A 12,436-nucleotide genomic window follows, 5' to 3' on the forward strand; every position below is an offset into this window, starting at 1 on the left:
ATTATACATTTCAGGTTTTAGCGGATGGAGGCTCCAACATTTGTGATTGGCATTTTAGGTTTTGGATCAGAATGGGTAAAAGAAATAATTTATTTCCTCTCCTTTTGGGACTTTATGGGGTTTTAATATCAATTAAAGTTTACAACACTGATTATTGTTACATTTTATATCAGCATAAAAGGTCAACAAGACTAATGTATTTGGGACTAGAACCACTCACCAACGCGTTCAATGTCCTCGTCGTCCGTCTCTAATCCAATCCACGGTTCATCCAGACCATCTCCAGGTCCTCCTGGCTGAGGGGGGCTCCATCAGGGGGGCTCCATCAGGGGTCTCCTCACTTTGGGCTTGGCTCCAAGCAGCTCATCTTCTTCTCATGTCTCATTAATGCGGTGAGCCATGCCCCCCCCCAGTGTGTGTGTGTGTGGGGGGGGGGGCTCCAGTCGGTGCAGGTTAAAAGCAGTCCCTTATTGTTGTCTCCTTCGCGGTGCTAACTGCTAGCCGGGGGGCTGCTTCTCTTACGGGGGGGCTACTCGCAGTTAGCTTTCTTGTTTCTCTCCGTCGTAATAAACAAATCCCACATGGGGCTGGAGCGTTCGGCGCTTCCTGCCTGCTTCCGTCGGTAGTGACGTCACCAACCCGATTCTCAACGAGCAGTAACTCCAAACAAAATAAATCAATTTAAAAATCGATAAAAACGAAAACGAAGAGATTAGTGTCTTTAATTTTTATTAGTTTTAGTTGGTTTTGTGAACGGACAATACCGTTTTAGTTAGTTTTCGTGTTCTCTTTTAATTATAGTTTTTATTTAGTTCTAGTTAACGAAAAAAAAAATTCTATTCTAGTTTTCGTTTTTTTGTTAGTTTTCGTTAACTATAATAACCCTGGTGCACACTTCTATAGATTTTTGTGTCTGACCTCCTGCTTCCTCAGTCACAACTTATAATTCTTCTGTTTCCTAAAGACACTTGTCCTGTTGTTATATTGCGCTGTTCTGTATTGATACACCGTCGGAAACATCCTTGACGGTCTGACCTCTGAATTAACGTGGAGACTCTTAATTTACATTTCATTAAAGGTATGTTTCAGGAGAAAGAATATGGAAAAATTATAGGGAAATTAGTCTTTTTATTATTACCGCTTTACTGTTAGTCAGGGCGCTCTCTGCTGCCATCTAGTGTTTCAATTATTTCTTAACACAGTTGCTTCATAAAAGCTGTAATAGTATTCAAAACTCGAAACAGCCAGGAAGGGATGCATGATGAGAGTCAACATGGGGTTCTTTCCTGCTGGGGCGGTCGTGTGATTGGTTGAAACGCACGCAGAAGACGTTTGACATTACTTAATTTTGTTCTTTTTTAACTCCATATGAAATAAGGCAGCCTGAGGCCCATTTTATGTTCCCACTTTCTGTTTACGGAGCTAAAGTATATGACGAACGCAGGCTAGCAGAAGTGTGGAAAGTATTTTTGCCATGCAATTCCATCACTAAATGATAATTTCCACGAGATCAACGGCCAATGTTTTGCAGCAGTCACCAGCTTTGTGTGGAAATCAGTGTTTCAACTGAAGAGTTACTGTTTAGCCGAGTTTTGTGCTTCACTTCTTGCAGAGAGAACAGGAAGTGCGAGGGGGTGAGCTCGGCCCGCGTGGAGCCATTAATATGGGAGGTACGGGCACGATGTACAAAGACTAATGTAATGCAGAACCTGACGATGATGTGATCCATGCATTAATATCATTTATTAACGTACTGCATGTTAAATAGGTTTTCATCTAAAGTGGAATTACTTTGAAGGAATGCCAGAAGGAATAAAATGGCAAAACCACGTGTTGAAACTAACGCCATATCCAGTGAACCTGGTGGGATGGTTTTATCTCGTAGTTTGGAAATCCTGGGTCCTTGAGCTAGCATCCTGTTACAAGAGAGTTGAGAGTTTAGTTAATCATTAAACAATAATTAAAGGCCACGGCACCTTTTAAGAACCTCTGAAGCCGAGTAAAGTTAAGATCTGTGATCGGGATGGGGGTTAGGGTTAGCGTAGGTTTTTTGTTGTCGCGTATATTTTGGGCTCTTCAAAGGAGGAGCCGGGTGGGAATGTTCGTTAGCTTCCAACTGAAAGCCAGCGCTAACGTCTAAAGAGGCGGCTGACGTTAGCGCCAGCGTCCAAACCAATGCTCCGCTGTTCTGCGCGTAGATGGCTTTAACCGGGCCTCTCCGGGGCCCAGTGGTAACCGGGGTCGTACGATGGCCGTGAGTGGACGGGGAGGAGCCATTGGCCCCGAGGGAACTACAAATATGGGCGCGCCATTGAAGTCAGAGAACGGAGCCATGGTAACGTATCAGTAAAAATGAGTTGCTCTGATATCGACCGTTGAAGGATGTGAAGGTGCGTTTGATAAACTGGAGATCTAATCGTCTTATTCCTCTCTCTCCTTCTGTCTGCCGGGGCCGACCTTTCACTCCCGGACTGAACCCCCGACGAACTCTAAAAATCCCCACCGTATTCAAAACATCCCGTTGCGATGCTTGGCCCCGTTCCCGTAACGCCTATTCTCACGATTCCACAGCGAAACGATAGATTACCACAGGGTGGATCGGGGGTGGGGCGGACATATGCCCAGTCCACAAAGCAGCAACAACAACAACAACAGCAACAGTCACCGATGGGCTCACAAGCTGGACCTGCAGCAGGATTTGGCCGAGGGAATCCGTTAGGGGGCCTCCTTGATGGGCCAAATAGCAAGCGGCGCAGATACTAGCGCAGGGGTGGGCAAACTTTTTGACTCGCGGGCCACAATAGGTTCTAAAATTTGACAGGGTGGCCGGACCAAGAACAGATGGATGGAGTATTTGTGGGAGCTAATATAAATGACACATGAAAGCTATTGCATTAAAGTATTTGTCCTTTTACAGGTAGCATTACAGAGAAAAGGTCAAATGAATGAGGTTTAATTATAATACAATTTTGTTTAATGATATGATTGGACAAGCTTGGCGGGCCGGATTAAAAAGACCAACGGGCCGCATATGGCCCCCGGGCCTGGGTTTGCCCATGCCTGTACTAGCGTCACTGGTCACAGAGGGGAAGCTCTTGTCAAACACAACTGCCCCGTCCCGTTGATGTAGCTTTCCGTTCACCCCCGACCCATTTATCTTTAAACATTTGTAATCCATTATAGTCTCCTTTTTTCACAGCTTTGTTTTCCCGTGTCTTCTGGAATTGTTGGTTTATCTTATGGTCCAGAGTAGGAATGCGTAGGAGGTCTACGTTCAGGCGGTGTTCCTTGTCTGATGCTCAGTGTTCCTACAGCTTTATTGTATTCTGTACTTGAAGGATATAAGTACAAGTAATAAAAACATTTTGGGGATGATGTATCTTTGTCTTTTCACCAGGATTGTATAATGTTCTTCAGGACAAACATATGAACATTGCTGCCCTCGAGCTAAAACCGTTTTGAAGATGGAGCTAATTGGGTCATACCTCGGTGGAGCTATGCTGAACAAAAGTCTGAATATTGGCCTCTGCTTCCATCTAGTGGCCAGTCTTTGTACACCCTCGGCGGAATAGAATAGAAATAGAACAAAGCCTTAATCGTCATTGCACGGTAAGTCCACAGTGAGACAGCATGTACCCTCCTACTACTACTGTACTTTCTCCTTGTCCCGTGAGGCGTCGTCACAGCAACCCACCCTGTCCTTTGCATCGTCCTCCCCAGCACCTTTATTTGTTATCCTGTTCTTTGTCCAGATTACGGAAGACCTTTTGGCTCTCTTGCTGGACTTTGGTGACCGCCGTCCTGCTGATCAGGGCTAGGTCAGGTCGGGGTTCCTGCAGGGGCAGCGTCCTCCACTCTTCTCCCCGGATGCCGCATGTTCTACCTCCAGGGGGCTCTGTAGGCTGTAGTCAAGGTAATAACGAGGCTGATGACAGCCTCCTCTCCTCAGTTTGTGTTCACCCCCCCCCCCCCCAAGGACATTTTGCCGTACCACCGACGCAGCACTCACCGGTTGGCCCCAGGCCTCTACCTGGGGTACCTGAAGTCCTGGTCTCCCAGCAGACCCCCAACATGCTGTGTCACACCCGCATACGGGTACATAAAAAAACTAATCTAATCTAATATGTACCGTTGGAGTGTAATTTTGTGTCATTTTGGTTGGGGGTGTGCCGCAGAATTTTGTAAATGTTAAAAATGTGCCGCGGCTCAAAAAAGGTTGGGAAACACTGCGCTAGACTAACACTTTTATTTTGAAACTTTCAGCGGAAGTTCCATCATTGTGATTGTGACTTCCGCTATTTAACGCCGGGCATTAGTGACGTCAGAAGAGCGTCTTGCACCGGACCGCACGGCCAGGTTTGGCATTTTCTAGCGTCGGAAGCGCTTAAAATGAGATAAGAGGAGTTAAAGGAGACCAAACGAATCCGGAGGCTTTGAAAAGGTAAAATGAGTTTCCCGATTTATGACGTTTTAACCGATTCACGCGCAATATAATATGCTAACGGTAGCTAGGCGCAGCTAGCTCGAGCAGCTTTTGTATTTTCTCCAAATTCCTTTTTTCTGTTCTGTTCTCACGCCGATCCTAAATACCGCTCGTTTTCTGTGAGTGTCCCTTTGTTTCATGTCACATAAGAAAGACCGATGTGAGAAAGTAATAAGGCCAAAAAAAAAAAGGAACTCCTGTTCGTCAAATGACGATGAATTAACTTGTAGAAATGTTTATGGGATTCTGAGCCGCGAGAGAAATTAGACACCCTCAGGTGAGCTCTTTTGTTGAGCTGCACCCAGGTGTGGCTGGGGGGGGGTAATGAAGTGCAGTTTAGCATCTAACCGGAAGTGCAATTACGAGACAAGTATTCAGGTTAAAAAGATTTTACACTTGTTACGTACACAGATTTGGTGTTGGGAAGATTCTACAATAATAATATACGGTGTCTTAATCCTCCTCCTCTGTTCAGAGATGGTTTCTCCAGAAATGGCTTCTTTAACTCCTCTTTAAGCGTGCGTGTGCGTGTGTGTGTGCGTGTGCGTGTGTGTGCGCGCGTGCGTGGAGCAAATGGCACAAACAACTTTCAGGTGACTTCAACCTTCCTCGGCTGGAGGCCCAGAACTCTTTTTGTCGTTAGATGTTATTCTGTCTCTCTCACAGTCCTCAAAAATGCTGAGTCGACCTCTGACCCTGAAGGGCAGCGATGGCAGGCGGCAGGGCTCGGGGGCGGCGACGCGGCATCCAGCTCGGCCTTCGGCTGACGATGAGGCCGATGGCGGCGCGTCTGAAACGGGTTTGTTTTGATGGATGGAAAGTCCGTTTGAGGACTTCTGTTTCCACGCGGACCAGCTGAGCGAGGGAACTCGCTGCCTTTTTGTTGTCCGTCAGGAGTTTTGTCTCCGCCTGTGTCTCCTTGGAGCGTCTCCTCCTAACAGCCCAGCTTCTCCCACCCGGCGACTTCAGAAGCAGCGGTCCAATCACAGCTCCCGTTGCCTACGCCTCCCCCGGCGACGGTCTCTTCCTTCGCCGTCATCTTCGGCCAATGGACTGTCTGCTCTGCTTTCCACGAGCCAATCGACAGCAGGCCCAGAGTTTCTCAGCACAAATGGAGAGGTGGATATTTTTTCTGTTGTTTCCGATTTTTTATTGTCAAGTCATTTTTACTCATGGTTTCCACTGATTGGATCTCTGTGTCCATTTTATGTCAGCGAGCCGAACGCGTCTCACAGATTCGAATCCGGCGGGCATCACCGCGTGAAATGTTGCTCACGCCAATGGGACTGCCAAAGGTCAAAAGGTAGGTCGCGTGGGTGTGGAGGAAATGAACGCAGTCATTTACAAACACATTGACCATATTCCAAAATCATCAGTGAACATTTTTTCAGGTTAAAGAAGAAAGAGTTCAGTCTGGAGGAGATTTATACGAACAAGAACTACAATTCCCCCTCAACCAACAGGTAAAGGTAACCTTTAAAATGAATAATGCAAATCTCGCTGAATCTCCAGTCTTCTACCATATTTTGTTTTTCACCCCACAGGAGTCTTGAAACAATGTTTGAGGAGCGCTACTCCTGATTGGACAGCAGAAAAGACGGAGGGTTGTCCTTTTTCCTGACTTTACTCTTCCCCGGAAAAGGAAGAGACTGCAAGGTGGGTTGGGAAATGTATTGAGAGCATGATAAAGCGACGGTAGTCTCCTTATTTATGTCCCTCCTTTGTGTTATTTTGTATTTTATTTCTAACTACGCAGTTATATTCATTATTACTACATACAGGTAGCACTTCTCTTTTCTTCATCTTGTTCTTCACACTTCTTTTTTCAAAATGTTTGTCGACTTCAGGGGCGGGACTTCCTGTTACCATGGTCCCCAGGAAGCGGAAAGCATCTCTCCGTCGGTGCAATGGCAGCGTCCCTCGTGGGGGCGAGTCAGACGTGGATGCGATGCTGGTGGAGCGACTCGGTGTTCTCAAAGACTTTCTGATACAGCGAGGCTTGGGTGTGTGATCTGTGACATCACATCCTGTCAGCACATGGTTTTTTTTTGCAGTGTATTTGCTGTTTTATTTTTTACAGTGTTGGATGTGAAACGTGAACCGGATGGATAGAAATATAAATGTACATTTTCTTCATATTGCCGGTCTGATCTGCTTGGACATGAGATTAAAGTATGTATATTTACATTCAGATTGTCTGTGATGTCATCGTTGGTGTTGAGAATTTGTTAATGACTGGTTATCAGCTGGTCGAGTTTATGCTGGCCTCACAGCCAGATGGTACTGGGTTCAAATCGTGTCTGCGTCGGGGTTCTCCCGTTTCCGCCCACCTCCAAAAACGTGCAATTTAGGGGAGTCGGTTACTCCAAATTGTCCGTGGCGTGTGAGTGCGTCCGTCGGTGTGTGCACGGGGGTGGGGGAATAGTTGGTAGCAATGTTGAAAAGTTCAAAGAGCCCCGGCTTCAAATCCCACTACGGGAATGGGATAGAGAGGGGGTAGCAGGGTAGACCCAGGGCCACCTGGGCAGAGTGAAGTGGACCGGTCCAGTTCACTCCGCCCAGGCAAGGCCCTAGGCCTACCCTGCTACCCCCGTTCTACCCCACTCCCCCAGCGGGACTCGAACCCGGGGCCTCCGACACGGCGGTTGGTAGCAATACCAACCGCCCCACAGTGCGGGGGAGGAAACCCGAGGCGTTAACAGAGTCATGCTTGTCGGATGATGAGCTGCTATTCCAGACCGCAGCGTGTTGCACTGGAGCTGTGCTTTTTCCTTATGCGACATCACACTGCGTTCTCGGTGGTGCAGTGGGTAGCACACTTGACTCCCGGCCAGAAGCTCCTGGGTTCAAAACCAAGGGGTGCAGCATGTATTTTTTTTTACAAGAATTTGAGGTTTGTTGTTTGGTAAAGTAAATGGGAAACGGCGCGTTCAATGACTCCACTGGGGTGATGTAAAGTTACGAGCGGCGCGCGAGGCTCATGTTTACAGCGAGACAAACCTGGAATTATGACGTCAAGCCCTGTCAGGACGAGTGATTGTGTACGGCGGTCACTTTCTCTGTCCACTAGGTGGCGTACGGGAACGCCCACAACATTGTAGAAACGCGTTGAACAGATTCTGCAATGCCTCTCACACCTAATAAATACAGAAACGGTCCCAATAACTGCTTTATTTTTCCCCCAATTGTTAAAAACGATAAAGTTTACAGTGTTCCAAAGGGGCAAACGGAGAGTTTGGCAGCAGCGGGTTGGAGAGATGCTCTAAGATGAGGTCGGTCTGACCGTTACCCGTCTACAGTCACCGCGTTCCACCTTATTCTCTGGTAAAACCTCGCCACCTTCCGCACATTTATTGATTTTCCGCACATTTATTGATTATCGTACTCGGTGGCGCAGCCAAGCGGCTGAAATGCTATTAACCCCTAAAATAAAACGACTAAAATTGGTGGAACTGCCAGAATTAAGATCGTTGTGAAATAACGTGCCGTGCAATACTGCTCTAAGGGAGGGGTGGCGGCACATCAAAGGGTACATTGCCACATGGGCTCATCCGTCCCCATCCGTCGGATGACCATCAGTATGGCGTTCATATAAAAGGCCTCGTAGGAATTCTTTGAACATTCATCGGGTCGTACCGTCTGGGAACGGGGAACGCTGATAGGAATCAGCAAACGGGGGGGATTCGGAGGCATCGACCCGCTGCGGCGCCAAGCTGAGACCAGGAGGGCGTGTGAAATCCCCCCCCGACATCAGGGTGGTACCGTCCACACGTCGGTGTTTATAGATAGCTCTAATGTATTAATGTACAAAATATAGAATCTTAAAATATTAGATAAGGTTTGGCGTTCTGAAGTCAAAATACAAAACGGCCGAGATTAGAAAAAGTTCTTTGCTGACATCGTCTGTGTTTCGCGCCTGCGTGTGTGTGTGTGTACCGCGGTCGTAAGTACACGTTAAGGACAATCTTGTACATTATCCCTACTCGCTAGTACTTGCACATTAAAAACGATATTTTCAAACCAGCGCAGTCCCTCGGGAACAGCTGACGGTCCGGGGGGGTTAACTAAGCACTGTGGAGTCACTGCATGCAGTAGAAATATGGATTGTTGTCATATTTCGCGCGGCCGTCTGCGGCAACGCTAAAACCAGCGCAGTCCCTCGGGACAACGTCCCCGCGAACAGCTGACGGTCCGGGTGGGTTAACTAAGCACTGTGGAGTCACTGCATACAGTAGAAATATGGATTATTGTAATATTTTGCGCGGCGTTGTTTTCTCCAACATGTGGCCTGCAGGGTACAAATCCGGGACCGGGGCCCTTCGGGGTAGAAATCGCATGACCACTTCGACTTACCGACCATAATCTGGACAATAATTACATCGCAGCAAGATTACAGACAGTTGGTTATACACAAATGAAGTACACGTGTTTGCAAGAATAAACTTTAATACACAGAGTATTGAACTGTACGGGCAATCCAAGGCTGGACGGGTTCTCAACAGCAAGAGGGGCCCACTGCAGGGCGGGTCATCCAAAGGCTGGACAGGTGGTCCACACGCAGGACGGGTCGTCCACAGCTGTCCGGTACTGCACGAACGATCTACAAAATCTGGACAACCATTCTGTGCTAGCAAGATTACAGACAGTTGATTATACACCAATGAAGTACAAGTGTTTGCAAGAATACACTTTAATACACAGAATACACAGAACAGTGAACTGCACGGATCCTCCACGGCTGGACGGGTGCTCCAAAGGCAGGAAGGATCCTCCAAGGCGTCAACTGTGGAAAAAAGTAATAACAGAGTCATCCTGGAAGTTTGTAACCATTAAATAAATATGCATTTATGTATTTTAATAATACACCAAGTCAAGCAAGTACAACGGCGTCACGACCTTCTGCGTGCCCGGAAAGTGACGCTACGGGCCCCCAAATCAACCCCCCCCCCCCCCCACTAAATCTACCCACCGCGCAGTGCACCTTTCTGGGCATGGCTTTTAGCAGCGTGCCCCTGTCCGTTTTTTGAGGAAGGTTCCACTTTGCGAGGGAGAACCGGGACAAACGGCACATCAAACCGCATCAGCGAGTCGAGACGAATCCGATGGTGGTGGTCATGTGTCGCTACGACCGGGCGCGGCCTCGTGACGTGCAAAAACCCAGAAGCGGCCTCAGGCTTTGGGCCTAAATTTCTCTCAGTTCACCCCTTGTGCAGAAAAGTCGTACTGGGGAAAACAGCACATCAAACAACATCAGCGGAACGAGACGAATCCGATGGTGGTGGTCACGTGTCGCCACGACGCGGCACGGCCGCGCAAAAAACTGGAACTGGCGGCAGGCTTTGGGCCTAACTTTCTTAGTTCACCCCGCGCTTTTAAAACGCGTACCGGGGAAAACAGCACATCAAACAGCAATTTTTTTAATTGTAGGTAAGGTAAGATTTAGTTTACTGATTTTGAATTTAAAGCTTCCTCGCTCACCGTCTGTTTTAAGCACTGCAGCCGCTCATGTCTCACCCGCTTGTCTGACGGCAGCGTCTTGCTGCCAGACCGCTCCTCCGGCCCTTGACCCTCCGGTGTTGCCAGCTTAGGCGCTGCCTTCGCATCAGGTGATGCTGTGAGGGGAGCCTCCGCTGCCTCCGCCGGTCCTGCGTTCTGAGGCCTGGACACAATAAATTTATAAGAATCCAAAGCTTCAAAAAAAAGAGCAGAGCTTTATGAGATTTTTAATATTTGCGGCGAATGTGCTGCTTTTTTTTTTTTTTTAATTTATTATTAAAACGCACCGAAACATTTACATACGGCCCATTGCTGATATGAATTTTATATTGCCTCGTGGGCAAAATATAATTACACGGCACGCCAGATTAGCTCACGGCCAAGACAAACACTTAATATTTTCTGGACGCTATTTTAATACAGTTAATTAAGCTACAAGTTCTCTTTCATGGCGCATCATAAAACGCGTCTTGCCTACAACCCTATTAGCTGCGTAAAAACGCACGTGTCTGTCGTCTTGAGTTGCAGAAATCGGTCTCTGTAAGAATAGTAGAACGTTAACTAAGGGTCCTTACCGGAAGACGACGGTTTTTTTTGTTCATCTTGACTTCAATGGAGATTCTGCCGATTGCTGATGCTGATCCGTCGTCTGCTCCTGCCGCTCTTCCCTCCACGACTGGACTGAGCGGAAATCCCCACCCACCTTTAAAACAGATAATCACCGGGCTGATTTGCTGAAAAGTATGACGCAGTTACGCTACCCAGAATGCCCCCGTGGCATGCTGAATAGATAAAGTGTCTTGAATCTCGAAACCTGGAACAGGTGAGGCGGTGGTGTAGTGGCAATTGCCTGTGCCCCGCATCCCAGACGTCTCGTGTTCGAATCCGACTTGTGGCGCAATTTTGAAAATCAGGGTTAGGGTTAGGGTTAGGGTTAGGGTTAGGGGTTAGGGGTTAGGGGTTAGGGTTAGGGGTTAGGGGTTAGGGGTTAGGGGTAGGGGTTAGGGGTTAGGGGTTAGGGGTTAGGGGTTAGGGGTTAGGGGTTAGGGGTTAGGGTTAGGGTTAGGGTTAGGGGTTAGGGTTAGGGTTAGGGGTTAGGGTTAGGGTTAGGGTTAGGGTTAGGGTTAGGGTTAGGGTTAGGGTTAGGGTTAGGGTTAGGGTTAGGGTTAGGGTTAGGGTTAGGGTTAGGGTTAGGGTTAGGGTTAGGGTTAGGGTTAGGGTTAGGGTTAGGGTTAGGGTTAGGGTTAGGGTTAGGGTTAGGGTTAGGGTTAGGGTTAGGGTTAGGGTTAGGGTTAGGGTTAGGGTTAGGGTTAGGGTTAGGGTTAGGGTTAGGGTTAGGGTTAGGGTTAGGGTTAGGGTTAGGGTTAGGGTTAGGGTTAGGGTTAGGGTTAGGGTTAGGGTTAGGGTTAGGGTTAGGGTTAGGGTTAGGGTTAGGGTTAGGGTTAGGGTTAGGGTTAGGGTTAGGGTTAGGGTTAGGGTTAGGGTTAGGGTTAGGGTTAGGGTTAGGGTTAGGGTTAGGGTTAGGGTTAGGGTTAGGGTTAGGGTTAGGGTTAGGGTTAGGGTTAGGGTTAGGGTTAGGGTTAGGGTTAGGGTTAGGGTTAGGGTTAGGGTTAGGGTTAGGGTTAGGGTTAGGGTTAGGGTTAGGGTTAGGGTTAGGGTTAGGGTTAGGGTTAGGGTTAGGGTTAGGGTTAGGGTTAGGGTTAGGGTTAGGGTTAGGGTTAGGGTTAGGGTTAGGGTTAGGGTTAGGGTTAGGGTTAGGGTTAGGGTTAGGGTTAGGGTTAGGGTTAGGGTTAGGGTTAGGGTTAGGGTTAGGGTTAGGGTTAGGGTTAGGGTTAGGGTTAGGGTTAGGGTTAGGGTTAGGGTTAGGGTTAGGGTTAGGGTTAGGGTTAGGGTTAGGGTTAGGGTTAGGGTTAGGGTTAGGGTTAGGGTTAGGGTTAGGGTTAGGGTTAGGGTTAGGGTTAGGGTTAGGGTTAGGGTTAGGGTTAGGGTTAGGGTTAGGGTTAGGGTTAGGGTTAGGGTTAGGGTTAGGGTTAGGGTTAGGGTTAGGGTTAGGGTTAGGGTTAGGGTTAGGGTTAGGGTTAGGGTTAGGGTTAGGGTTAGGGTTAGGGTTAGGGTTAGGGTTAGGGTTAGGGTTAGGGTTAGGGTTAGGGTTGGGTTAGGGTTAGGGTTAGGGTTAGGGTTAGGGTTAGGGTTAGGGTTAGGGTTAGGGTTAGGGTTAGGGTTTTAGGGTTAGGGTTAGGGTTAGGGTTAGGGTTAGGGTTAGGGTTAGGGTTAGGGTTAGGGTTAGGGTTAGGGTTAGGGTTAGGGTTAGGGTTAGGGTTAGGGTTAGGGTTAGGGTTAGGGTTAGGGTTAGGGTTAGGGTTAGGGTTAGGGTTAGGGTTTGGGTTAGGGTTAGGGTTAGGGTTAGGGTTAGGGTTAGGGTTAGGGTTAGGGTTAGGGTTAGGGTTAGGGTTAGGG

The 12,436-nt window shown here is 48.0% G+C and overlaps 1 protein-coding gene and 2 long non-coding RNA genes across 4 annotated transcripts; 2 read left to right on the forward strand and 1 right to left on the reverse strand.

Annotated features, from left to right (window-relative positions):
* Positions 1-1,617: 1,617 nt before the first annotated feature.
* LOC137902637 (uncharacterized) lies at positions 1,618-3,377 on the forward strand. Its single transcript, XR_011105731.1, has 3 exons — positions 1,618-1,670; positions 2,199-2,335; positions 2,572-3,377. It is a non-coding gene; the product is annotated as an uncharacterized lncRNA (long non-coding RNA).
* A 928-nt stretch (positions 3,378-4,305) lies between these two features.
* Positions 4,306-6,674, forward strand: LOC137902618 (proline-rich protein 14-like). Its single transcript, XM_068746712.1, has 7 exons — positions 4,306-4,441; positions 5,150-5,282; positions 5,378-5,602; positions 5,698-5,786; positions 5,875-5,946; positions 6,028-6,139; positions 6,331-6,674. Exons 2-6 carry the CDS (start codon positions 5,193-5,195, stop codon positions 6,062-6,064), a joined length of 513 nt encoding a protein of 170 aa, XP_068602813.1. The 5' UTR covers positions 4,306-4,441; positions 5,150-5,192; the 3' UTR covers positions 6,065-6,139; positions 6,331-6,674.
* A 2,483-nt stretch (positions 6,675-9,157) lies between these two features.
* LOC137902698 (uncharacterized) lies at positions 9,158-10,653 on the reverse strand. 2 transcript variants are annotated; one of them, XR_011105743.1, is made up of 3 exons: positions 10,555-10,653; positions 9,998-10,142; positions 9,158-9,266 (listed from the first exon to the last, which is right to left on the reverse strand). It is a non-coding gene; the product is annotated as an uncharacterized lncRNA (long non-coding RNA). The 2 variants fall into 2 exon arrangements; XR_011105742.1 differs by having other exon boundaries at positions 9,962-10,142.
* Between the last annotated feature and the right edge of the window lie 1,783 nt (positions 10,654-12,436).

This window comes from Brachionichthys hirsutus, chromosome 12, assembly GCF_040956055.1.
Source record: "Brachionichthys hirsutus isolate HB-005 chromosome 12, CSIRO-AGI_Bhir_v1, whole genome shotgun sequence".
NCBI lineage: Eukaryota > Metazoa > Chordata > Actinopteri > Lophiiformes > Brachionichthyidae > Brachionichthys > Brachionichthys hirsutus.

Coding starts and splice junctions, on each gene's coding strand:
- LOC137902618 (XM_068746712.1), top strand. CDS start 5,193: ATGGCAGGCGGCAGGGCTCGGGGGCGGCGACGCGGCATCCAGCTCGGC. Junction 5,283..5,377: donor TGGCGGCGCGTCTGAAACGG/GTTTGTTTTGAT, acceptor GTTGTCCGTCAG/GAGTTTTGTCTCCGCCTGTG. Junction 5,947..6,027: donor AATTCCCCCTCAACCAACAG/GTAAAGGTAACC, acceptor TTCACCCCACAG/GAGTCTTGAAACAATGTTTG.